The sequence below is a fragment of the Plectropomus leopardus genome, chromosome 16 (assembly GCF_026936395.1).
Source record: "Plectropomus leopardus strain MGB_pleo_1.0 chromosome 16, ASM2693639v1, whole genome shotgun sequence".
In the NCBI taxonomy this organism is placed as follows: Eukaryota; Metazoa; Chordata; class Actinopteri; order Perciformes; family Serranidae; genus Plectropomus; species Plectropomus leopardus.
In genome coordinates, this window is record NC_142191.1 from 1234001 (window position 1) to 1260783 (window position 26783).

General features: G+C 47.2%; 3 protein-coding genes and 1 long non-coding RNA gene across 6 annotated transcripts; 3 read left to right on the top strand and 1 right to left on the bottom strand.

The window, feature by feature from the left end:
- The first annotated feature begins 194 nt into the window (after positions 1 to 194).
- Positions 195 to 8818, top strand: LOC121955907 (ankyrin repeat and SOCS box protein 2-like). Of its 2 annotated transcripts, XM_042503990.2 has the most exons (9): positions 199 to 680; positions 1357 to 1668; positions 3264 to 3433; positions 5430 to 5585; positions 5697 to 5942; positions 6013 to 6184; positions 6272 to 6806; positions 6882 to 7035; positions 7127 to 8813. In XM_042503990.2, the coding sequence occupies exons 2-9, from the start codon at positions 1364 to 1366 to the stop codon at positions 7270 to 7272; spliced, it is 1884 nt and encodes a 627-aa protein (XP_042359924.1). In that variant the 5' UTR covers positions 199 to 680; positions 1357 to 1363; the 3' UTR covers positions 7273 to 8813. The 2 variants fall into 2 exon arrangements, with proteins under 2 accessions (XP_087945238.1, XP_042359924.1); XM_088089112.1 differs by having other exon boundaries at positions 195 to 680; positions 6272 to 7035; positions 7127 to 8818.
- Positions 8819 to 10384: 1566 nt separating this feature from the next.
- Positions 10385 to 18355, top strand: asb2a.1 (ankyrin repeat and SOCS box containing 2a, tandem duplicate 1). Of its 2 annotated transcripts, XM_042503608.2 has the most exons (10): positions 10385 to 11642; positions 11977 to 12351; positions 12552 to 12662; positions 13115 to 13284; positions 13367 to 13522; positions 13620 to 13865; positions 14220 to 14391; positions 14732 to 15296; positions 15422 to 15575; positions 17100 to 18355. In XM_042503608.2, the coding sequence occupies exons 2-10, from the start codon at positions 11984 to 11986 to the stop codon at positions 17234 to 17236; spliced, it is 2079 nt and encodes a 692-aa protein (XP_042359542.1). In that variant the 5' UTR covers positions 10385 to 11642; positions 11977 to 11983; the 3' UTR covers positions 17237 to 18355. The 2 variants fall into 2 exon arrangements, with proteins under 2 accessions (XP_042359542.1, XP_042359543.1); XM_042503609.2 differs by lacking the exon at positions 12552 to 12662.
- Positions 18356 to 18814: 459 nt separating this feature from the next.
- LOC121955181 (uncharacterized) lies at positions 18815 to 20322 on the top strand. Its single transcript, XR_006106610.2, has 3 exons — positions 18815 to 19036; positions 19459 to 19594; positions 19818 to 20322. It is a non-coding gene; the product is annotated as an uncharacterized LOC121955181 (long non-coding RNA).
- LOC121955922 (E3 ubiquitin-protein ligase TRIM50-like) lies at positions 20240 to 24860 on the bottom strand. Its single transcript, XM_042504010.2, has 9 exons — positions 24643 to 24860; positions 24443 to 24569; positions 24173 to 24343; positions 23460 to 23555; positions 22615 to 22845; positions 22040 to 22062; positions 21817 to 21947; positions 21549 to 21730; positions 20240 to 21464 (listed from the first exon to the last, which is right to left on the bottom strand). The coding sequence occupies exons 1-9, from the start codon at positions 24741 to 24743 to the stop codon at positions 21024 to 21026; spliced, it is 1503 nt and encodes a 500-aa protein (XP_042359944.1). The 5' UTR covers positions 24744 to 24860; the 3' UTR covers positions 20240 to 21023.
- Between the last annotated feature and the right edge of the window lie 1923 nt (positions 24861 to 26783).

Below are 26783 nucleotides of genomic sequence, written 5' to 3' on the forward strand. Positions count from 1 at the left end.
ACAGTAGCTGAAGCTGCAGACCGAAGCTGAAGCTACAGATTGAAGCTGAAGCTGCAGACTGGAGCTACAGACTGAAGTTTACAGATTGAAACTGAAGCTGCAGACTGAAGCTGAAGCTGCAGATTGAAGCTGAAGCTGCAGACTGAAGCTGAAGCTGCAGATTGAAGCTGAAGCTATAGACTGAAGGTGCAGATCGAAGCTGAAGATTCAGACTGAATCTCCAGACCGAAGCTGAAGCTACAGATTGAAGCTGAAGCTACAGATTGAAGCTGAAGCTGCAGATTGAAGCTGCAGATTGAAGCTGAAGCTGCAGACTGAAGCTGAAGCTGAAGCTGAAGCTGCAGGCTGCTTTGTCCTTTTCCACTTTGTGTCAGTTTGTCTCAGAGGAGCTTCGGGTCCTGAGAAGTTGTCTCTTTTCAGATCCAGTCAGTAATCTGCTGTCTGTTCACAAACTGTCCAACTTTATTAGAACGTGTTGCACACATCAAATGTATTATTATCATTATTATTAATACTCTCTCTCCGTGAGTATTTCTGATACAGCGTCTGCGGAGAGTTTGATTGTGAGCCAGCAGAGTTTCAGTATCACAGTTTGGACTCTCTGCTGAACACATGAAACTAAACTAGAATCAAACCGAGACTGGGGACAGATGACAGAAGACAGCGTCCTGACTGGACAGGTAGGACCAGTCTGTGTATTGTCTCCTCTTGGCGGTCTTCTCTTGATTCTTTTGTCCTGATCCACGTACTTTCTCCTGAGCGTGCTTCATGTTTCGTGGCGTTCTGATGTCGGCTGGTGCTGTTTTCTGGTCTGTGAGGTTCAGTTTCAGGAGTTCTGATGAAGCAGCTCAGAGTCTGTCAGGCTGTTTTAGATCAAATAAAAATCATGTTTCTTTGTTCCAATTGGTTAAAATTGTGTTAAAACACACATCAAAAAGGGGGCGCCCAGCCGCTCACCTGGGGGAGCGGGGGCCCCGTGAACAAGAGACCGCAGCGGCCGCGGGTTTGAGTCTGACCTCGTCGCTTTGCCGCATGTCGTCCCCACTCTGTCCTGCTTTCATTCTACTCTGCCCTCTTCAATAGGCTGAAAAAGCCTTAAAAATTATCTTTAAAACACACGATAAATGTAAAAAGAGAGAAATGTACGTGTGTGTGTGTGTGTGTGTGTGTGTGTGTGTATGCAGGTCGTGTCTCGGTGAGTGTGAACTTGTTGGCTCAATCAAGGAATCAAACACCGCTGACCTCCATAACTTCAGTCCTGTGACTGCAGATTTAATGAGATCCACTGCTGCTCAACGTCACACACACACCTCCTCCTCCTCTTCCTCTGACGCATCACTTCTTCTTCCTATGTAGATCCAACATGGCGGCTGCTCAGCTGAATCTGGATGATTACAGCGTTTACAGTCAGCTGACTGATGAGGAGCTGCTGCAGATCGCTGTGGAGAGAAGCCTCTCCGACACTCAGCCCGCCGCACCGTCACCGTCACTGTCGGTGCCGGTGCCTCCCGTCCATCCTGCGTCCAATCAAAGAAATCCAAACTCCAGACAGACACGTCCCGACCCCCCCAGAGAACTGGACCGTTTCTATTCGTCCACACCAGCTGTCCCCAACTCCATCAACCCTCCAACCGGCCTGTTCCAGCACATCTACAGAGGCCTGCGCAGGTGGGTCAGTCCAGACTGTCCGCAGTAAACAACCAGCACACAAGCAAACAACCAACCAACAATCAACAACCAGCACACAATCAACAAACAAACAACCAACAACCAGCAAACTAACAACAAGCAAACAAACAACAATCAACAATCAGAAAACAACCAACCAACAATCAACAACCAGCACACAATCAACAAACAAACAACCAACAACCAGCAAACTAACAACAAACAACCAACCAACAATCAACAACCAGCACACAATCAACAAACAACCAACAACCAGCAAACTAACAACAAACAAACAAACAACAATCAACAATCAGAAAACAACCAACCAACAATCAACAACCAGCACACAATCAACAAACAAACAATCAACAACCAGCAAACTAACAACAAACAAACAAACAACAATCAACAATCAGAAAACAACCAACCAACAATCAACAACCAGCAAACTAACAACAAACAACAATCAACCAACCAACAATCAACAACCAGCAAACGATCAACAAACAAACAAACAACAATCAACAATCAGAAAACAACCAACAAACAACCAACCAACAACCAGCAAACTAACAACAAACAAACAACAATCAACAAACAACCAACCAACAATCAACAACCAGCAAACAATCAACAAACAAACAACAATCAACCAACCAACAATCAACAACCAGCAAACGATCAACAAACAAACAAACAAACAACAATCAACAATCAGAAAACAACCAACAAACAACCAACCAACAACCAGCAAACTAACAACAAACAACAATCAACCAACCAACAATCAACAACCAGCAAACGATCAACAAACAAACAAACAACAATCAGAAAACAACCAACAAACAACCAACCAACAACCAGCAAACTAACAACAATCAACAAACAACCAACCAACAATCAACAACCAGCAAACGATCAACAAACAAACAAACAACAATCAACAATCAGAAAACAACCAACAAACAACCAACCAACAACCAGCAAACTAACAACAAACAAACAACAATCAACAAACAACCAACCAACAATCAACAACCAGCAAACGATCAACAAACAAACAACAATCAACCAACCAACAATCAACAACCAGCAAACGATCAACAAACAAACAAACAACAATCAACAATCAGAAAACAACCAACAAACAACCAACCAACAACCAGCAAACTAACAACAAACAAACAACAATCAACAAACAACCAACCAACAATCAACAACCAGCAAACGATCAACAAACAAACAACAAACAACCAACCAACAATCAACAAACAACCAACCAACAATCAACAACCAGCAAACGATCAACAAACAAACAACAAACAACCAACCAACAATCAACAACCAGAAAACAACCAGTAAACAAAAAAAACACTCAGAAAACAACCAACAAGCAACCAGCAAACTATCAGCAAACAAACAAACAACAATCAACAACCAGAAAACAATCAACAAACACTCAATAAAACAACCAGCAAACTATCAACAAACAATCAACCAGTTGTTGTTGTTGTTGTTGTTGTTGTTGTTTCAGAGAGTTTGTCAGTGTTTGTGGTGATTTGTCGTTGTTGTCGTTGTTGTTGTTGTTTCAGAGAGTTCAGTCCTCTGCAGACTCTGATAATGAATGGAGACGTCGAGGCTCTGGAGGACCTGGTGGGACGGCGGTGCGGCAGTCTGACGGAGCCGAACGATGAAGGCTGGATCGCTCTTCATGAAGCTGCTTATTATGGACAGCTGCAGTGCATCATGGTCCTGCTCCGAGGTGAACGGCTGGTCGCCCCCACACTGAACCACAGAACACGCTGTAGATCATAAACCCGCTCAGCGGCGTCCTGATTCATTTTCTGTCTGCAGGGATGATGTTTCAGTTAAAGAATCCGTCAATATGCCGATGATGCTGTTCTTTACTTCTCTGTTTCTGTTCAGCGGCTCTGAACTCTCATTTTCATTAACTGAGAGTTTCAACATCAGCAGACACGTCAACTTGACCTTCCAGCTCAGTTCATCACTCGCACACTTCAACCCCTTTCAGTCTGAAACGTAAAACTTCACTCAAAGTGACACTTCACTTCCACTTTCTCTGCCGTCTCTGCACGTTTCTGCAGCCGTCTCTGCAGCGACTTCAGAGAACAAAGAGAGAGGCTTACGGTGGGTCAGGTGCAAAGGTGAGCCGGCTATATCAGCATCTCACCCATAATCAGGTGACCCACTCATCATAGTCACTCAATATAGTAAAAAACACACAAATAAATAAATAAATCATATCATTACCAAAACTAACCAAATTTGAAAAAAAAAAGTCTTAGACTTAATCGCCTACAAAATATACCTGCACACATTCATCCATGGCTCCTACAGTCTCATTCTTCTCTCACTTTTCTATCCTCACTGTGAGCGTTGTACGTTAGGAAAGCTTGTCTGTACGCCGATGACACCGTCTTTTTCTTCTTATCCTTTTCTCTATCATTCTTCTTCTACAAGTGTTTGTGCAACCATGAGGGCAAAATGACAGAAGTGTTATAAATTCCCAACATGATCTCACTTTGAGTTCATCTCATGGTGCCGCTCTGTCAGTGACCTTCTGTGTCGACTAATGAGGGCCCGAGCATGAGCCGTGCGAGGACCGTCTTGGGATGCAAGGAATTTTTATTTTTCTCCCCAATGAATTGCATTTTTGGAGGCCTAAACACGGCCAAAAACTCATGAAAAGTGGTTCGCTCACTTTCGGTGGTTTTGGAAAACAGCGCCCCCTAACGTGTAGCCCCAGTGCCCAGTTAAACCTACATTTACGGAAATCGCTACACTTATCTATCGTGCCCAGACACACAAAAAAGCAACTTGGACCCACCCCAAGCCCAACAGGAAGTCAGCCATTTTGAATTTTGTGCTGATTTTTGTCGATTTTGGACCTTATACTTTTCAGGTACTGTGTGAAAATCAGTTGTTTGTGGTACTGTAGTACTGTCCTACATAAAATACCAATGCCAGCTCTGTTTGAACGTGTTCTCATCAGACGCCGTCCCGCTGCGTTCCGGTTGGACGCAGGGGGCAGCTTTTGACATCACGCTTGTACACTGAAAGCACGAGCGGTGCCATGTGAGAACTACTCAGGTACATAAAATGACGCTCACTGACATAAAAATGGGGCTGTAACGATTAAGTTTACATTTTCACAATGACCTTAAAAAAAAGCTCAGAGTCAAAACTCCATCATTTCATTTCTGACTTCATCTGCGTCTTTGCTCAAATGTTCGAAAGCCTCTGCTTTGCAAATTTTTCTCTCTTTGTTGTTGTTCTGAATTCCAGTTTCCAGAAGTCGTCAGTCTGTTGGTCCAATCGTCCTGAAGTCTTTGGCAGGATCATCTGACCTAAATTTATCGAGGAGTTTTATTTTGGCGCTGCAGCCGTCGATCACAATCGTGGACTCACCAAAGTCATCACTGACATGTTTATGAGCGCTATAAATGTTCCAGATTTATGATCTTTTCTGATGTTTTATGGCAGCTGGCAACCTTCACACCTCAATGCCTCATACTGTATCAGCGTCCTCTGTCCTCTGTCCTCTACAGTCTCTGCTCTGTCCAATGTCCCCTTGGTCTTTAAACTGTATATTTTCTGCTGGTTCTGCTTCATGGCGCCACTCGGTGAAACTATGGAGACAAACCACGGGACTCTAAAAAAGTGTTGTTCTGCCCTGATGGACGCGGTTTTAAAGGACGCATCAGTGAGAGTTTGACCTTTGACCTGTCCGTCCACAGCTCATCCCGACTTTGTGAACCGATGCAGTTCGAGGAATCAGACCGCTCTGCTGCTGGCCGCCAGGCAAGGAAACGTCTCCTGTGTGGATTTCCTCCTGAAGCACGGCGCCGACCCGAACATCGCCAACAAGGACAAAGAGACGCCGCTGTTCGCAGGTGAGATGACGTCACAGCTGACGTCACAGACTCTGCTCTGATGTCACTTACGTCCAGCAGGTTCATGAGTCAAACGTCCTCAGGGTGTCTGTCCATTTTTTGTGTTTTCAGCCTGTGAGAAACCGAACGAGGCCGCTGTGGATCTGCTGCTGAGGTTCGGCGCTCAGGTGAACCGCTGCAGCGTTCAGGGAGTGAGTCCTCTGCACGAAGCCTGCAGAAACGGACACGTGAAACTCTGCAGGACGCTGCTGGAGTCCGGCGCCAATCTGCACGCCAGGAACATCTACGGCATCCAGGCGTTCTTCACCGCTGCTCAGCACGGACATGGGGACATCCTGCGCCTGCTCGCAAAGAAAGGTCCAAAACTGTCCATGGAATATCTGTAGTTTCCATCAGCTGCTGATCCAAAGATGTCTTTGTCCCTCAGGTGCAGATATAAATGGACAGGCAGATGACGGAGCGTCTCCGCTGTATGAAGCCAGTAAGAATGGACATGTCTCTGCCGTGGACGTCCTGCTGTCTCTGAAAGCAGACGCTAACCGATCCACAAAGTCTGGACTGCTGCCGCTTCACGTGTCTGTCCAAAACAACCACCCACGGTCTGAGACTCTTCCGTCCCGGCTCTGCTGGTAGATCTGTGGTTGTTTGATCCTAAATCTCGTTGAAGTTGACTGTTTGTTTTCCAGAATCATGTCTCTGCTGATTCCTGTGACCAGCAGAGTCCGGGTCCGGACCAGTGGGATCAGTCCTCTGCACATCGCCGCGGAGAACAACAGAGATGACGTCATGGAGCTGCTGATTGAGTCCGGTTTCGACGTCAACACCCAGCTGTCGGAGGACCGCTCCACAATGTACGAGGACTGCCGCAGCACGGCGCTCTATTTCTGCGTCTTCAATGGGAACCTGGAGGCCGCAGAGATGCTTCTGGAGGCCGGAGCCAACCCCAACCTGGACGTCTTCAACCCGCTGCTCATCGCCGTCCGCCTCTGCCGGATGGACATGGCGACACTGCTGCTGACGTACGGCGCTGACGTCAACGCTCGGATGTCCACCCAGACGTCCTCGCTCCCGGCAGCCATCCTGCTTAGAATGGAGTCTCTGCCGATGCTCAAACTGCTGCTGGACAATGGCTGCGACGCCCGGTCCTGCTTCGACTGTCCCTACGGCCAAAAAACACATCCGCCCCCCTTGCCGTCATGCCGTCGCATTGAAGAAATGCAGGTCCGCAGAGACGCACGTTGCACTCAGGTGAGTTGTGTGAACCTGTCCAATAATGTGTCCTCCGTCCCGTTTCAGTTCTGTGAGGCCGTCAGCAGCCCGGTGTTCTGCCACAGTGCGGGTCCAATTGTGTCTCTGCTGCTGGACTATGCCGGCCCCGTCCATCTCTGCTCGCAGCTGCTGGACGTCCTGGAGAGACGCAGCGACTGGACGCCAATTAAACTGAAAGCTCGTAAGACACAACAACAGCAGGAAGTGGTCGTAGCGTCCTCTGTGTCTGTCACCTGTCCTCTGTGTGTCTCACCTGTCCTCTGTGTCCTCAGGTCCTCCTGTTCCTCTGATGCAGCTCTGCAGGTTGCAGATCAGACGTCTTGTTGGAGTCCGGAGACTCAAACTGCTCCACACTCTGCCACTTCCTGTCAGACTCATCTGCTTCCTGCAGTATGACGTTACCTGCTCACTCACCTGAGCTCACCTGACCTCACCTGAGCTCACCTGACCTCACCTGACCTCACCTGACCTCACCTGATCTCACCTGAGCTCACCTGACCTCACCTGAGCTCACCTGACCTCACCTGACCTCACCTGACCTCACCTGAGCTCACCTGACCTCACCTGACCTCACCTGAACTCACATGAGCTCACCTGAACTCATCTGAGCTCACCTGAACTCACCTGAGCTCACCTGAACTCACCTGACCTCACCTGAGCTCACCTGAACTCACCTGACCTCCTCTGACCTCACCTGAGCTCACCTGACCTCACCTGACCTCCTCTGACCTCACCTGACCTCACCTGACCTCCTCTGACCTCACCTGACCTCCTCTGACCTCACCTGAACTCACCTGACCTCACCTGACCTCACCTGAACTCACGTGAGCTGGAAGTCGGTTCTAGACATGGACAAATGCTCCACCTGCCCCACAAACTCAGACCATCAGCATCTTTAGCCCCCGAGAAATTCAACTAGCCCATACATGTTAGTAGGATTTTAGGATGTTTTTCGGATTTAGGGCGTTTCTAGGATCTTAGGACATGTCTAGGATTATAGGACATTTTGAGGATTTAGGATGTTTCTTGGATTTTAGGACATTTTGGGGATTTAAGGACATTTTTAAGATAGGAAATTTCTAAGATTTTGGTATGTTTTGCATAGTTTGATTCTAAGATTTTAGGACATTTCTCAGATTTTAAGAACATTTCTAGGATTTAAGACATTCCTAGGATTATAGTACATCTCTACAATTTTAGGACATTTCTAAGATTATTGGACGTTTCTCGGATTTAAGGACATTTCTAGGATGAAACATGCAGATCAGCTGGTTATGTGGAGAAAGCAGGGAGATGAGAAAACAAGCTCTTTATCGAGACAAACTGTAGATTTGTAACAGCTGTAAAACTTTATTTTTCAGTGTACAATTCTTTTTTTGCAAGATTATTGTTGATATATGATTTTGTAACTGAATGTGTTTTATGTACCTACGTTTTGTTTTTGGCTAAAATCTGTAAAACTGGAAAATGCCGCATGTTTAGAGTTGTGACGGCATCTTGTGATCTCATGTGGGATGGACCAGAAAAGGCACGACACAGAAATAAAAACTATACAAAGAACATTTTCAAAGCAACATTCAGACAATGTTTTTGAGGACTGAAATTACAAAACATTTTTTATGAAAATTAATGTGATATTAAAATTAAATAAATAAATAGATTTTTTAAAAAATGTTTATAGTGTTACCTGAACTTTAAGAAGAACTTTCTGGGAGCTCAAAGAAAACTTGCTGCCGAAAACTGAAACATTTCGTTCTCAGAACGCTTTTAGAACCAAAAACTGCTCCCTGGGACGTTCTGAATGTTGCTTTAAAATGTTCTTCCTTTGTTCTCATGTAACGTTGTGGGAACGTTTATAAAAGACTGTCACCTCTCATCATCACCAAAACATCCTCAGAGTGTTGCAGTTCAAACGTTACGTCTCAGTCAGCGTTTAACCTTAAAGGAACATTATTAGAAATGACAAACATCCTGAAAACGTTCTTTGAACGTTAGATTAAAATGTTTTCTTGAAAACATTATTGCAACTTGTAGGTAACGTTAGCCAATGCTGTGGTAAACTGGTCTCTGTGTTGTGAACTGGTCTCTGTGTGGTGAACTGGTCTCTGTGTGGTGAACTGGTCTCTGTGTGGTGAACTGGTCTTTGTGTTGATGAACTGGTCTCTGTGTTGGGACACTGGTCTCTGTGTTGGTGAACTGGTCTCTGTGTTGGTGAACTGGTCTCTGTGTTGGTGAACTGGTCTCTTGGTGAACTGGTCTCTGTGTGGTGAACTGGTCTCTGTGTTGGTGAACTGGTCTCTGTGTTGGGAAACTGGTCTCTGTGTTGGTGAACTGGTCTCTTGGTGAACTGGTCTCTGTGTGGTGAACTGGTCTCTGTGTTGGTGAACTGGTCTCTGTGTTGGGGAACTGGTCTCTGTGTTGGGGAACTGGTCTCTGTGTTGGTGAACTGGTCTCTGTGTTGGTGAACTGGTCTCTTGGTGAACTGGTCTCTGTGTGGTGAACTGGTCTCTGTGTGGTGAACTGGTCTCTGTGTTAGTGAACTGGTCTCTGTGTTGGTGAACTGGTCTCTGTGTTGGGGAACTGGTCTCTGTGTTGGGGAACTGGTCTCTGTGTGGTGAACTGGTCTCTGTGTTAGTGAACTGGTCTCTGTGTTGGTGAACTGGTCTCTGTGTTGGGGAACTGGTCTCTGTGTTGGTGAACTGGTCTCTTGGTGAACTGGTCTCTGTGTTGGTGAACTGGTCTCTGTGTTGGTGAACTGGTCTCTTGGTGAACTGGTCTCTGTGTAGTGAACTGGTCTCTGTGTTGGTGAACTGGTCTCTGTGTTGGTGAACTGGTCTCTGTGTGGTGAACTGGTCTCTGTATTGGTGAACTGGTCTCTGTGTTGGTGAACTGGTCTCTTGGTGAACTGGTCTCTGTGTGGTGAACTGGTCTCTGTGTTGGTGAACTGGTCTCTGTGTTGGGAAACTGGTCTGTGTGTTGGTGAACTGGTCTCTGTGTGGTGAACTGGTCTCTGTGTGGTGAACTGGTCTCTGTGTTGGGGAACTGGTCTCTGTGTGGTGAACTGGTCTCTGTGTTAGTGAACTGGTCTCTGTGTTGGTGAACTGGTCTCTGTGTTGGGGAACTGGTCTCTGTGTTGGTGAACTGGTCTCTGTGTTGGTGAACTGGTCTCTGTGTTGGGGAACTGGTCTCTGTGTTGGTGAACTGGTCTCTTGGTGAACTGGTCTCTGTGTTGGTGAACTGGTCTCTGTGTTGGTGAACTGGTCTCTTGGTGAACTGGTCTCTGTGTGGTGAACTGGTCTCTGTATTGGTGAACTGGTCTCTGTGTTGGGGAACTGGTCTCTGTGTTGGTGAACTGGTCTCTGTGTTGGGGAACTGGTCTCTGTGTGGTGAACTGGTCTCTGTGTTGGTGAACTGGTCTCTGTGTTGGTGAACTGGTCTCTGTGTGGTGAACTGGTCTCTGTGTTGGTGAACTGGTCTCTGTGTTGGGGAACTGGTCTCTGTGTTGGTGAACTGGTCTCTGTGTTGGTGAACTGGTCTCTGTGTTGGGGAACTGGTCTCTGTGTTGGTGAACTGGTCTCTGTGTTGGGGAACTGGTCTCTGTGTTGGTGAACTGGTGTCTGTGTGGTGAACTGGTCTCTGTGTGGTGAACTGGTCTCTTGGTGAACTGGTCTCTGTGAGGTGAACTGGTCTCTGTTTGACATGTTTTTATTGAGGCCGCTCTCACCCTCAGGGCTCAGATTACAGCAGCTGAGTCTAAAAATAACACACACAAACACACACACACACATACACACACACACACACACACACTTTAACGCTCTCCGGGTGGATCAATATGTTGAGGTTTTAACTGGTTTCGGTAGATTACATCACAGATTCATGAAAACATCAAACTATATTTGATTTTCTTTCATCAGTTTGAAGGCTGAACCAGGAAGTGATGTCATTCTGTTGGTGAGGTAAAATAGGAAATGACCTCAGTGTGTCAGTGAGGTAACCTGTCTCCATGGAAACGGATGCTGCAAAGCCTCCCGGTCCAGTTTGCGATGGATTCAGATGTGAATGTTTACATTCGCGATCAGCCTGTTTATCACAGACAATAATCAATAATCAGTCAGAGTGGAGGGATTATTATGGGATATTATTATTATTATATTATTATGGGATGTCAGAGCTGTAGCGAAAGCAGCTGTCACCTCAAAAATAACATCAACAGGGGACAGCGCTCCTCTGACCTGATTTACAGCAGCCAGATATTTTTATTTCAAAAAGCAGGTCACCAGGTCATCACGTGATCACATGATCACGTGATCACGGCATCATGACATCGTGCCATCATGTGATCATGTGATTGCTCCGTGTTGTTAGAAGACTCATATTAATGTGGAGAATGAATCCAGGACAGATGATACGTGGTCTTTGAACAGACTGAGGATGAATTTGGATTAATTGAAGATGAATCTGTGATTGATCCCAGGCTGATATGTGATCGATCATAAAGTGATCAGTTATTGATTCAGTTTATCAAATATATTAAATATTGTTTTGACTGAGACTGCAGGTTCACAGGGTCGACCTTTGATATCAGAGCTCAGCTGGAGGAAGAGCTCAAACTTCAAGTCCTTAAAATAAACCTCAAGGACCGGGGGGGCACACACACACACACACACACACACACACACACACACACACACACATAAACACAGTCTCTGTTACAGACAGGCAACAGTCGGACTTTCACTGACTCAGAGGAAACGTTGGATCAGTAAAGAAGAATTTTAAAAACAGGTGAGTTCATGTTCAGTCAAATTCTGGTCTTTACTGCCGACTTTTTTAAAGTTTGAATGTTTAAAGTTTAAAGTTTGAAAGTTTGAAAGTTTGAATGTTTAAAGTTTAAAGTTTGAAAGTTTGAAAGTTTGAATGTTTAAAGTTTAAAGTTTGAAAGTTTGAAGTTTGAATGTTTAAAGTTTGAAGTCTGACCATCTGTGCTGCTGACTGTGGTTTGTTTCCTGTTTAATCTTCCGTCCGTCAGTTGATGTAAATCGTCGTAAAGTCGCCGTGTGGTTGAACCTTCTCTGAACGGTGTTGGTCAGTAAAACTGTTTCCTGTTGTGACCCCTCAGCTCCGTCATGGCGGCAGCCAGCATCTCTCGCTCTGGAGCTGTGGAGGATTATTCTGTCTACAGTAACCTGAGTGACGAAGAGCTGCTGCAGATCGCCATTGAGCGTAGTCTGACCGACACATCCTGCAACACCGCCAACGCCATTGCTGCCACCTCGCCTCCTCGCCAACCAGACAGCAGCCGGCCGAACGCTGCAGCCGCAAACACCAACTACAGCTCCCGCAATCCACCTGCAAACTACAGCTCCCACAATCCACCTGCAAACTACAGCTCCCACAATCCACCTGCAAAGCACAGCTCCCACAATCCACCTGCAGCTCAGACGGACGTCCACTACAGTTCTCCAAACCCTCCGAGTGAAAAGCCTCCTGATCCGTACGTAACAATGTCTTTATTTTGTCTTTATCCGAAAACAGACAGACAACAGACCAAAACAGACCAAAACAGACTGAAACACGATGTCACCAGTTCACAGGTTGAAAATCGTGTTTCATTTCATAAGAAACCTGACCTGCAGAGGAGGCGGAGTCACAGTGTCTGTGCTCTGATTGGCTGTTGTCCTGGTTACTGTGCAGGAAGACGTTTGACGGGACCATCAGTCGCTTCATGACGGGTTCTGGAAAACGCATGGTGGCTTATCGCAAACCTGATGGCAGTCTGGTCCACATCTGTCCAGAACCTGAAGAGTGAGTCCCCTTATGAACCACCACCTGTCTCACCTGTCTCACCTGTCTCAACTGTCTCACTTGTCTCACTTGTCTTACCTGGTGAGGTGAGACAGAAATAATAGGTGAGACAGGTGAGTCACCTGAGACAGAAGCAACAGATGAGACAGCTGAGACAGGTAAAACAGGTGAGACAGATGAGACAGGTGGGATAGGTGAGACAGAAGTGACAGATGAGACAGCTGAGACAGGTGAAACAGGTGAGACAGATGAGACAGGTGGGATAGGTGAGACAGAAGTGACAGATGAGACAGCTGAGACAGGTGAAACAGGTGAGACAGATGAGACAGTGGGACAGGTGAGACAGAAGTAACGGATGAAACAGGTGACACATGTGACACATGTAACACAGGTGACACAGGTGAGACCAGTGGGACAGTTGAGACAGGTGGCTGATGGGTGTGTCCCTGCAGGGAGGAGGAGCCCCTGTTCAAAGCGATCCGTGTCGGTGATGCGAGCAGAGTGAGAGCGTTGGCGATGCGGCCGGGAATGAACCTGATGCTGCCGAGTAAACCGGGCTGGCTCGCCATCCACCAGGCGGCGTGGTACGGTCAGGACACCTGTCTGAGAGTCCTGCTGTCAGGTAGAGACGCACACGCACTGAAATAACTGTGACATCACAATGACATCACCATGACATCACAGTGGTGTTGTGTCGTGTTCAGGTCAGCCCGGGATGATCAACAAGCGAGCAGACCGCGGCGAGTCGGCGCTGCTGGTCGCCATCAGCAAAGACCAGCTGCGATGTGTTGAGGTTCTGCTGGAGAACGGCGCGGACCCCGACATCCCCAACTACGACAAAGAGACGCCGCTCTACAAAGGTAAGACCCACAGGAAGTGATGTCACAGCGTCAGAGTGGTGGATGGTGACCATTTTGGTGTCCTGTCCCTTTAACGGATTGTCTTTGTTCTCTGCAGCCTGTGAGAAGAGCAACGCTGCTATAGTGGCGGCGTTGTTGAACCGCGGCGCGGCAGTGAACACTCACTGTATTCAGGGCTGGACGGCGCTGCAGGAGGCGGCGTGCCGAAACAACGTGGAGATCTGCGAGATGCTGCTGAAGGCCGGCGCCAAACACGAGCTCACCAACATGTACGGCATCTCGCCGCTGTTCACCGCCGCTCAGAGCGGGCAGGTTGCCGCCCTGCGCTGCCTCCTCAAACACGGTAATGCTCCACTGCTGCTGACCATGGCCATGACCCTGCTGCTGACCATGACCGTGACATGACCATGACCATGACCATGACCATGAACTTGCTGCTGAGATGACCAAGACCATGACCCTGCTGCTGACATGACCAAGACAAAGGCCATGACCATGACCCTGCTGCTGACATGACCATGACCAAGATCATGACCAAGACCATGACCCTGACCCTGACCCTACTGGGTTTTGTGGGGTCAGTGTTCAGGGTCAAAGCTGAGTTTATTCAGTTTAGTTCAACTTCAGTAAACTTAGTTATCCCCTATGACCTTTGACCCTGTGACCACTGACTCCTGTGACCTTTGACCCCCTGCAGGTGCGGACATCAACAGTCAGGCTGCTGACGGAGCCACTGCTCTGTATGAAGCTGCTAAAAATGGACACCAGGAAATCGTGGAGCTCCTCCTCTCTCAGAACGCAGACGCCAACAAACCCGGGAAGACCGGATTGTTACCGCTTCACATCGCCGCCCAGAGAGGAAGTGACATGTAGGCACTCTGACCGCAGGCGTAAAGAGAGCGAGGGTCGTGAGGATGATCTGATCAGATTTTTGGCCGAAGAAAACAACATCGTGGCTTTTTGAAGAAAACGTGCCTCTCTAACCTGCGGGCTTGCAAGTTTGTAAGGCATGTTTTCTTTAAAAATTGCCCCCAAAAAAGAAAATATTAATTAAAAAAAAACCCAAAAGTACCTAAAATTATTATAAAGAAAAAGAAAATCATCAAAAATCAGGAGGAATCCAGTGACTCCGGACCAGTAAGGATGGTTTAGAGGGCTCCGGGTTTAGCTGGTCTGGTCTAATTGCTATGATTGTGTTTGTGTTTCCAGTATCGTCTCCATGTTGATCAAGGCCACCAGCAAGGCCCGAGTCCGGCGGACCGGCATCAGCCCGCTCCACCTGGCCGCTGAGCGTAACCGTGACGACGTCCTGGAGTCTCTGATCGAAGCTCGCTTCGACGTCAATGCCCGGCTGTCTGAAGACCGGTCGAAGCTGTACCAAGACCGCCGCAGCACGGCGCTCTACTTCTCCGTCATCAACAACAACGTCGACGCTGTGCACATGCTGCTGGCTGCCGGTGCCGACCCCAACCTGGACATGTTCAGGCCGCTGATGGTGGCGGCGAGACAGGGCTGCATCAGGACCGTCACCATGCTTGTGGAGCACGGTGCCGACATCAACGCCTCCATCCCCACGCACCCGACCACTTTCCCCGCCGTCTACATGTTCTCCATGAAGTACCTGCCCATGTTCAAGTACCTGCTGGACCACGGAGGCCACGCCCTCTCCTGCTTCAACTGCATCTACGGCAATCGACCCCATCCGCCAATCAAAACCACCCGATCAGAGCGGGAGCTCACCGACAGAGTGCCGCAGCAGGGGGCGGGCGTTCAGGTGAGTCCGTTTATACGTTTACAGGTAGAGCGACACGAGAGAGCGACACAAGAAAGTACATCAGATTGCTCTGTGATTTATTAACAGTTCTCTGATTGATTCCTCTGTGACTGATTGATTGACAGTTCTGTGAGATGATCTCAGCGCCCAGCATCAGTCGGTGGGCGGGGCCAATCATTGACGTCTTATTGGACTACGTTGGTCATGTGACTCTCTGCTCGCGGCTGATGGAACACCTGGACAGCTTCTCTGATTGGAGCGTTATCAAGGACAAGGCAGGTAAATCAATAACCGATGACCAGTCAATACCGATCAGCTCCTCCCCCAGTATACAACTCTAAATGTTACTGGTTTGTCTCGTGGTTTCTCAGTGGTGTTACTGGTTTGTCTTGTAGAGTCTCAGTGGTGTTACTGGTTTGTCCCGTGGTCTCTCAGTGGTGTTACTGGTTTGTCTCGTGGTCTCTCAGTGGTGTTACTGGTTTGTCTCGTGGTCTCTCAGTGGTGTTATTGGTTTGTCCCGTGGTTTCTCAGTGGTGTTACTGGTTTGTCTCGTGGTCTCTCAGTGGTGTTACTGGTTTGTCTCGTGGTCTCTCAGTGGTGTTACTGGTTTGTCTCGTGGTTTCTCAGTGGTGTTACTGGTTTGTCTCGTGGTCTCTCAGTGGTGTTACTGGTTTGTCTTGTGGTTTCTCAGTGGTGTTACTGGTTTGTCTTGTAGTGTCTCAGTGGTGTTACTGGTTTGTCTTGTGGTTTCTCAGTGGTGTTACTGGTTTGTCTCGTGGTTTCTCAGTGGTGTTACTGGTTTGTCTTGTAGTGTCTCAGTGGTGTTACTGGTTTGTCTCGTGGTCTCTCAGTGGTGTTACTGGTTTGTCCCGTGGTTTCTCAGTGGTGTTACTGGTTTGTCCCGTGGTCTCTCAGTGGTGTTACTGGTTTGTCTTGTAGTGTCTCAGTGGTGTTACTGGTTTGTCTTGTAGTGTCTCAGTGGTGTTACTGGTTTGTCCCGTGGTCTCTTGGTGGTGTTACTGGTTTGTCCCGTGGTTTCTCAGTGGTGTTACTGGTTTGTCTCGTGGTTTCTCAGTGGTGTTACTGGTTTGTCCCGTGGTTTCTCAGTGGTGTTACTGGTTTGTCTCGTGGTTTCTCAGTGGTGTTACTGGTTTGTCCCGTGGTTTCTCAGTGGTGTTACTGGTTTGTCTCGTGGTCTCTCAGTGGTGTTACTGGTTTGTCCCGTGGTTTCTCAGTGGTGTTACTGGTTTGTCCCGTGGTTTCTCAGTGGTGTTACTGGTTTGTCCCGTGGTCTCTCAGTGGTGTTACTGGTTTGTCTTGTAGTGTCTCAGTGGTGTTACTGGTTTGTCTTGTAGTGTCTCAGTGGTGTTAATGGTTTCTCTCGTGGTTTCTCAGTGGTGTTACTGGTTTGTCTTGTAGTGTCTCAGTGGTGTTACTGGTTTGTCTCATGGTCTCTCAGTGGTGTTACTGGTTTGTCTCATGGTTTCTCAGTGATGTTACTGGTTTGTCCCGTGGTCTCTTGGTGGTGTTACTGGTTTGTCTCGTGGTTTCTCAGTGGTGTTACTGGTTTGTCTTGTAGTGTCTCAGTGGTGTTACTGGTTTGTCCCGTGGTCTCTTGGTGGTGTTACTGGTTTGTCTCGTGGCTTCTCAGTGGTGTTACTGGTTTGTCCCGTGGTTTCTCAGTGGTGTTACTGGTTTGTCCCGTGGTTTCTCAGTGGTGTTACTGGTTTGTCCCGTGGTTTCTCAGTGGTGTTACTGGTTTGTCCCGTGGTTTCTCAGTGGTGTTACTGGTTTGTCTTTCAGCGCCTCCTCGCCCTCTGATGCATCTCTGTCGGCTGCAGATTCTGCAGCTGGTTGGGCGTCGCCGTCTGAAGCGGTTGCCGCTGCCTGGGAGTCTGATCCGCTTCCTGCAGCACCAGGAGATACCTGAGGACGACTGATGATGGCTTTTACTCTTCATCCAGTTTCCTGAAGGGGTTGTTGATCAGTATTTATTAGTATTGATTACTTTGCACAAGATGAACACATGAACAGACTGAATGACTCCACAGTGCTTCAGGAAAACTGCTGCTTTTCTGGACATGAGTAATCCCACGTCCCACGAAACAATGTCCCATGTGTTTCCAGGTGTTTCCAGGTGTTTCCAGGCATTTTCAGGTACCTCCAGGAAGCTTTATTTTCCTCTTTAGTTATGGTTTTAACTCGGCATCTACACTTTGTATATCTGCAGTATAATAGATTGTTTCTTAGTGTAAAATATTGATAAAGCTGTGAAATAAGTTGTTACTTTGCTACAAATAATTAAAAGCGAATTGAATTGAATTGAATTAATTGATTATTAGGTTTAATTAATTTACGTCTGTTAGTGTGATATTGTATAGACCCTCTTTATATTATATTCTTAATTACTGAGGTATTTCGGTTTCATCACACTGGTGATCAATCAGTTTAATGATCGCAGTGATGTCGGAGCTTTTTATGAGTCTGCAGAAACAGATGATTTCACAGCTTTGTTTCATTTTAATGAAACAGTTTGACAGTTTTACTTTCGGCTGCAGACAGTGTTTCCTCGGCTCCCCTCAGCGATCATTAACCTAACGATGACTTCACACCTTTCAGGCTCCAGTCTGCCAAAATATATATTTAAAAAATAAAACTCTCATGAAGCAGATTTAACTGTAGTTGATGAATTTATTACAATTCAAACGTCTGTATTCTATGACAGAGGATTTGGGCCACATTAAAGAAAAAAAAGTTAGGTTTCAAGAATAAAGTCATAATATTATGAGAATATGGTTAATAGGTTGCTGGCAATATGTTTATTTCTGTAACATAATGTCCCCTTTCTTGTACTATTACAACTTTTTACTTGTAGTAATTACTCAGAAAATTATGGCTTTTTTTCTCTTAAAACTGACTTTATTCTTGTAATATTCCAACTTTTATCTTATAATGTTGCAACTTTTTTCTTGAAGTCTCCAAAAAAGTTTTTTTCCCTAAATGTCGCCCTAAATCTCCGTCACAGCGTTGCCAATAAAAATACATTTAATTCATTTCAACATATTCATGTTTCTTTTGAGTGATTGATTATTTAATGGTAACTTCACCTCCACAGAGCCGGTCCTAAACGCACCACCAGACTCCCTCTCCCTCCCTCTCTCTCCCCCTCTCTCCCCCCCTCTCTCTCTCCCTCTCTCTCCCCCTCTCTCTCTCTCTCTCTCCCCCTCTCTCTCCCTCTCTCTCCCCCTCTCTCTCTCTCTCCCCCTCTCTCTCCCTCTCCATCTCTCTCTCCCCCTCTCTCTCTCTCCCCTCTCTCTCCTCTCTCTCCCCTCTCTCTCTCTCTCCCCTCTCTCTCCCTCTCCATCTCTCTCTCCCCTCTCTCTCTCTCCCCTCTATCTCTCTCTCTCTCTCTCTCTCTCTCTCTCTCTCTCTCTCTCTCCTCCCCTCTCTCCCCCCTCTATCTCTCTCTCTCTCTCTCTCTCTCTCTCTCTCTCTCCCCCCTCCCCTCTCTCTCTCCCCTCCTGAGGGTCTTAATCGGTATTTCAGGTCTGGATCAGGAGTTGCAGCAGAGTCTGCTTTAGGTTGAGAAAGCTGCTGAATGATCTAGACTCTGGACTCATCCGGACTCCTGTGGATCTGGACTGTGTACTGATGTGGATTCAGGTCTGATGTGGTCTCAGCGGAGTATTTTCAGGACGATGTTGGGTTTTTTCTTCGTGGTGCTCTTCTCTTTCTTCCAGGTGAAATCGATAAAGTCATTAAATTAATTAGTTACGTGACAGTCGCTCTCACAGCTGTTAGATTATAAGATTATTATTAATATATTATGTATTATTATATTGTTATAAGATATATTAATATACTATGATATAAACTGCAGCTGATATTATTATATGTATATGATACATTAATAATGATAATAATAATAATAATAATAATAATAATTAGTATTATTACTACAGAAAGACCAGCAACATATATTTTTAAAATTGTTTCTTACAATTATGCCTATATATGTTTATGTTTGGTATATGTACGCATGTAGGCCATATGTAGTGTTTATTTTGTGTAGTGTGTGTGTGTGTGTACTAATCTAGCATGACTCTCATTAGGTTTAAAGTCAGTTTTTTGTTGTTGTTGTTGTTTTTCTCTCCGTCTGCAGGTGAGTTTGAGGGCGTGTCCAGGTGTTGCCATGGAGAGGAGCTGCAGGTGTTCCCCATACATCCTGTTTCCTCCTCCTCCTCCTCCACCTTCTCCTCATCCTCCTCCTGCTCCTCTCACAGAGCTCACCGTCACAGGTAAGCACACACAGGAAACTGAAACGGTAGATTTTCATATTAAAAGTTCGATTGATTGACATTTTAGACGAGCTGAATGTTAAATCTGCTGTTTATTCAGCTGCTGATTTCAATTTCAGGGTTAGGGCTCTGAATTTATTAACCTGTGGTAATAAAAACTGTTTTTATTGAGATTAAAGTTTTCCTCCTCTTCCTCCTCCTCCTCCTCCTCCTTCTCCTTCAGTGTCTGCTGCTGTTCCAGGTGGGAGCTTTATAAATCTGCTGCTCCTGATCTCCTTTATTCATTTATTCTAAAAGATTTCTTCACGGCCTGTGAGCAGGATTTTTGGCCATGAGTTTTACTGATGAACTATTAAGAGGACTGGGCCATCAGGAGGAGCAGGAGGACTGGACCATCAGGGGGAGCAGGAGGACTGGACCATCAGGGGGAGCAGGAGGACTGGACCATCAGGGGGAGCAGGAGGACTGGACCATCAGGGGGAGCAGGAGGACTGGACCATCAGGAGGACTGGACCATCAGGAGGATCAGGACTGGACCATCATACCATATGAGGGCAGGTTTAGTGCCGTGTACAAAGACTCTGACACATGAACAAGACTGGAGGCGTAACGCCAAAAAAAAAGACTGAAAGAAGAAGAATTTTGTCATCATCATGTTTAATTTTATCATCGTAAAACGCACTTCAAAGTCGACAGAAACAAAATAAAACCCACAAAAGTTGTCTCGATTCATGTCACTGCTCCAACATTCACTGGCTCTGATTTGGTTGAAATAAATCATTAACTCATTGAAACCTGAGCAAGCTGGTGAAACAAAACAAATCAAATCACGAGGAGCTTAAAGTGCTTTAAAAAAAATCTATCTAAAAATATATATATAATTATGATAATTACAAATGTAGTTTTCTCAGACACAAGTTTTCACAAACACAACAACATTTCCAAAATATCACTCCTGTTCTGCATGAATCTACAAAACTGACGTCTGGAAGAAGAAGCTGATTGTCGCAGACTCGACTCAGCGACATATATTTGACGGTGTTTGTAGGCAGGAAGGACAAACATATAACCACAGATGCCTCACATCCATTACACTCAGAGTTTGAGCCGTTGATTTAGGGTCCCGAAGACCAGTCGTAAGATTTAAAGGAGGTTTTTTATTCTATATACCATTCAGGTGATGAACGCGGGATCTTTGTATCAGGGGGAACTACTGTTTTATAGGATGTGCTCAATTTAATGAATTTATTTATATTTATATACATTTGTGTTTTTGGTGTTTTATTGTTTTACGTTTTGTATCTTTGAGTGAAGACAAACTTACTCTGAGGTGGATGATAAAATCTCTCTCTGGTTTTCAGCCGCCCCCCTTCTCCTGGTTTCAGTCTGACTCTGAGACTCGAATCATGAACTGCTGATGCTGTCCGTCTCACTCTGACTGTCTCTGTGCTTGTTGTGTCTCCGAGTCATCACACTTGTCGTGTTTCTGGGGGAGGAGGTGCTCCCTGTGGGGCTGGGGGAGGAGCAGGGGGTGTTTGTTGTGTCCTCGGTGGTGCCAGCAGACGTCCAGCAGGGGGTAGACCTTCCCCTGGAGCTCCAGTCTGAAGCTGTAGATGAAGCCCAGCTCGTCGGGACCGTCACTGCTGTAGAAGGTCAGAGCTCGGCCCTCGTAGTCCAGGAAGACCGCCACCCTGTGGGGAGGAGACGCCAGCGGCAGCACCACCCGCGGAGACGCGAAGGCTTCGTAAACGCCGTCTTTCAGCCCAATCAGCCAAACGCCGCTCTCCGGGTTCTTCACCAGCTTGGCCTTACGATTCGTCGTCCCTTTGATCAAACCCAGACGCCACTTCGGTTTGTTCCCGACCTCCACCTGCACGGAGGAAGGAGGAGCAGAGCTCCGCGTTCACCTGCTGTAAACAAACAAACGACAAACATCACGTGACCGCAGCGTTACCTCCCAGAAGTGTTTCCCGGAGGAGAAGCCGCGGTTGGCCAGAACACAGTAACTGTAACTGAACCGCTCCGGATTGTCAGGAAGCCGCCGCAGCAGAGCGCCGCAGCACACCGCCGTGTCCCCGAGACGCAGCTCCAACATCGGGTGAGCTGTCTGAGGATCCAGCTTCAACGGCTCCGGAGCTACAGGAGGAGACAGGTGAGCAGACGGACAGGTGAGCAGAAGGACAGGTGAGCAGACAGACAGGTATGCAGACAGACAGGTGTACCTGGCAGTACTTTCCTGTGGAGTCGTTTCCACACAGTGAGTTTGATGTCGTTGTGATTGAATCCAGTTTTGAAGTTTAGAGAACTGAAGATCCTCAACTCCTTTTGCTGAAGCTCCTGGATCTGCCTGAACCTGAGGACGAGGAGGAAGAGGGAAAAGGACAAATAGTACAATTTTTTCTGTTCAAGTTAACTGACAATATTGTTTGTTTGTTTGTTTGTTACCTTGGAGCGATTGATCCGTATTTCTGTCAAAAGAAACAGAGAAATCTGTTATTTTAAGAAGAATGAAGCTGATTCTGTCAGGACAGACTGAAGTGGAGCCTCCTGCTGAGCCAGGCTCATCCTCAACGGACAAACACCGGACAACAACCAGCACCACAACACAGCTCCCCCCTCCACTCATGGACCGGTAATGTAGTGAGTTTACTATATCTATGAGGACATCTACTGAAACTCATGCAGATTATTCATTGGGATCAAAGGAGCTCATCCTAGCATTTCCAGGCAGGACCAGGCAAAATGTCCTCGCAAAGAGGGTGCTCAGGGTCCACAAAAGCATAGAAAGACACAAATGTACACACACACACACACACACACAGTCCACTAACTGGGATTTGTGTGTTTATTTTGCTCTAATTGATTGTGAATAATTGATAATAAATGATTGATTTAGTCTGGATCAGACAGAGCCATGACTTAATCAATAATATTGATTGTTGACATTTGATTGATTGAGGAACAGACAGTGCCGTGACCTCATCAATGATATTGATTGGTAAGCTGTGATTAATTGGTACCATGATGAAGTCCAGGTGTCCCTCGTCGCTCAGGTCCTGCAGGGTGTTGTGCGCCTCCTGCAGCCGGTTCAGGTTGAGGTTTAACTGGTCCGTCTGGTTCTGGAGGGACGCGATGAGGACGGCGGCAGACGTCTCCACCTGCTGCATAAACCCCGCCTCCTCCACCTCCAGACAGCGCCGCAGTTCGCCAAACTCCTTCCTCACCACCCACTTCAGCACGTCAGACTCGTTCTGATTGGACAGAGAGCAGCAGCTAAGATCCTCACCTCCTATTGGCTGTTTTCACTCTAAGCTGAGGTCATCAGCATGTCATCCGACAGACACTGTGATTGGTCGATCAGAGTACACCTAAGCACCGCAGGGGCTCAGTCACGCTCTCACCAAAGACCAGCTGTTTGCTATGATTTCCTACAGCATGCTTCCTCCAACTAGAATGAAACCAGTTGAAACCAGATAAAACCAGAGTTAAAATGTCTGAGACCAGATGAAACCAGATGAAAACAGTCTGAAACCAGCTGAAAAACATCTGAAAGTAGCTGAAACCAGTTGAAACCAGTTGAAACCAGATGAAAACCAGCAGAAACCAGCAGAGACCAGCTGAAACCAGATAAAAACCATCTGTAACTAGCTGAAACCAGTGGAAACCAGCAGAAGCAAGCTGAAACCAGTTGAGGAGAAGGATGTCTGAAGGTCTTTGATTAGTCTGCTGAGACCCAGGATCCTGGATCAGAGGAGGAAGATGGATGGACATAAAAACAGTTGAATTTAACCCCCGAGATGTCTTCCGCATTAAACAGAAATGTGATGACATCACTAAGGTGTGGATGATGACATCATTAACTTACAGTGATCCTGGACTTGTTGAACGTCATCTTACAGATCTGATCCTCCACCCTCCGCTTTTGGTGCTGAAACTCTGTCATCAGACACGAGATGTCCTCCTGAGGACAAGAGACACACCTGTTAGTACTGACATCTCCTCCTGACTCCTCTTCACCTCCTCCTGACGTCCTCCTGACCCCCCTGCTGACCTCGGACAGTCTGGATGTCCTTGAGAGAGAACGAGGACACTGACCTGATGATGTCACGGTGGCTGGTTATTTTTTAGGTGCGCCGCAAAATTACCAAAATCCAACAGGAAGTTAACACTGCCCAGCAGAGCGGCCTCTGAAGGTCACACGTCAGCAACATGTGACCTTGTTATTGTGAAACAGTGAACAGAGCATTAATCTGGACCAACAGCTGCTTATCAGTGTCTCAGAGCGCCGCTCAGCACTGGGCGCTGAGGGCGGGAGAGCACCTGTCAGCCAATCAACATCAAGCTGCTTTCATACAGCTGTAGAAAGAGCCCACAGACGTGACTTTGAGCCCACAGACGTGACTTTGAGCCCACAGACGTGACTTTGAGCCCACAGACGTGACTTTGAGTTCACAGGCGTGACTTTGAGCCCACAGGCGTGACTTTGAGTTCACAGGCGTGACTTTGAGCCCACAGGCGTGACTTTGAGTTCACAGGCGTGACTTTGAGCCCACAGGTGTGCTTCTGTTTATGTCGTACCTTCATGCGGCTGTAGACGGAGCCCACAGGTGTGATTTTGTGTCCACGGTGAGCTCCGATGCTCCCACAGAGGCCACAGATCACCAGGTGTTCGTCCTCGCAGTAAAGGCTCAGCGGGTTGTGGTGCTGAGGACACGTCTCCGGCTGAGTGCCACCTGAAATGCTCACTTCCTGTTGGTTGAGCAAGACCGTGTCAGTAAAAACCTTAAAATATAGATACAGATAAAGACCTTCATGTCCGACAGGTAAAGTGATCACAGGTGGTTTTACCTGCAGAGCCTCGATAATTCGAGCAAGACTGACGTTGGGAGGAGGACTGTCTCCGTCCACGGCGCAGCGACATACGGGACACTGCAGCTGACCGAGCAAGTCCATTGTCATGGAGCGCACACAACACCTGAGCGGGACATAGTGGACAGGTGAGGTTAGTCCCTGTGTCAGGATAGGTGTGTCCCATCTGTCCAACATACCTGCAGTAGGAGTGTCCACACTGTAACATCAGGGGCTCAGTGAAGACATCCAGACAGACGGGACACCTAAGCTGATCCTCCAGACTCTGACGACGCTCCATGTCCTCACTAATCCTTAACACCAGGACCAGAAAAACTGGGACCAGAACCACAAGGACCAGACCCACAGGGACCAGCTTCAGTCAAAGTGACCTCCCTGCTGACGATTTGTGTTTCGGCTGCAGAGCAGCTCCTTTTATAGAACAAGGCTTTTTTTCCTTTTCTTCTGTGATGTCATTGGAGGGACAGACTGAGTGGGTGGAGCGAGAGGTCGACTGTTTATGTATAAAATGTTTTGTTAAATTCTTAAAAAACTTCATCAAAATATTTGATTAAACTCTTTAGCTTCTATCGACCCTGGAAATGTTTTTATAAGTTTTAATAATGTTGATGTAGTTAATGGTTGTTATTGGAGCATTTATCAGCAGTGTTTGTGTTCTGATAATCAACATTTATCTAACAAACCCTCACCTGAAAGTCACCTTCAACACGTCTCCATGGTAACAGAAACTCACACAGATAAAAGTTCCCTTCATGCAGGATAATGTGTGTCCACACCTGACCTGCTCCCCCAGTCAGCAGCTGTGTTGGAGGGTTACAGCAGTGTTACAGGTGTGTTGGGGGGTTACAGCTGCGTTACAGGTGTGTTGGGGGGTTACAGCTGTGTTGGAGGGTTACAGCAGTGTTACAGGTGTGTTGGAGGGTTACAGCAGTGTTACAGGTGTGTTGGAGGGTTACAGCTGTGTTACAGGTGTGTTGGAGGGTTACAGCTGTGTTACAGGTGTGTTGGGGGGTTACAGCTGTGTTGGAGGGTTACAGCAGTGTTACAGGTGTGTTGGAGGGTTACAGCTGTGTTACAGGTGTGTTGGAGGGTTACAGCTGTGTTACAGGTGTGTTGGAGGGTTACAGCTGTGTTACAGGTGTGTTGGGGGGTTACAGCTGTGTTACAGGTGTGTTGGAGGGTTACAGCAGTGTTACAGGTGTGTTGGAGGGTTGCAGCTGTGTTACAGGTGTGTTGGAGGGTTACAGCTGTGTTACAGGTGTGTTGGGGGGTTACAGCTGTGTTACAGGTGTGTTGGAGGGTTACAGCAGTGTTACAGGTGTGTTGGAGGGTTACAGCTGTGTTACAGGTGTGTTGGAGGGTTATAGGTGTGTTGGAGGGTTACAGCAGTGTTACAGGTGTGTTGGAGGGTTGCAGCTGTGTTACAGGTGTGTTGGAGGGTTACAGCTGTGTTACAGGTGTGTTGGAGGGTTACAGCTGTGTTACAGGTGTGTTGGAGGGTTACAGCAGTGTTACAGGTGTGTTGGAGGGTTACAGCTGTGTTACAGGTGTGTTGGAGGGTTACAGGTGTGTTGGAGGGTTACAGCTGTGTTACAGGTGTGTTGGAGGGTTACAGGTGTGTTACAGGTGTGTTGGAGGGTTACAGCTGTGTTACAGCTGTGTTGGAGGGTTACAGCTGTGTTGGAGGGTTACAGCTGTGTTACAGGTGTGTTGGAGGGTTACAGCTGTGTTACAGGTGTGTTGGAGGGTTACAGGTGTGTTGGAGGGTTACAGGTGTGTTGGAGGGTTACAGGTGTGTTACAGGTGTGTTGGAGGGTTACAGCTGTGTTACAGGTGTGTTGGAGGGTTACAGCTGTGTTACAGGTGTGTTGGAGGGTTACAGGTGTGTTGGAGGGTTACAGGTGTGTTGGAGGGTTATAGGTGTGTTTGAGGGTTACAGCTGTGTTACAGGTGTGTTGGAGGGTTACAGCTGTGTTACAGGTGTGTTGGAGGGTTACAGCTGTGTTACAGGTGTGTTGGAGGGTTACAGGTGTGTTGGAGGGTTGCAGCTGTGTTACAGGTGTGTTGGAGGGTTACAGCTGTGTTACAGGTGTGTTGGAGGGTTACAGGTGTGTTGGAGGGTTGCAGCTGTGTTACAAGTGTGTTGGAGGGTTACAGCTGTGTTACAGGTGTGTTGGAGGGTTACAGCTGTGTTGGAGGGTTACAGCTGTGTTACAGGTGTGTTGGAGGGTTACAGGTGTGTTGGAGGGTTACAGGTGTGTTGGAGGGTTGCAGCTGTGTTGCAGGTGTGTTGGAGGGTTACAGGTGTGTTGGAGGGTTA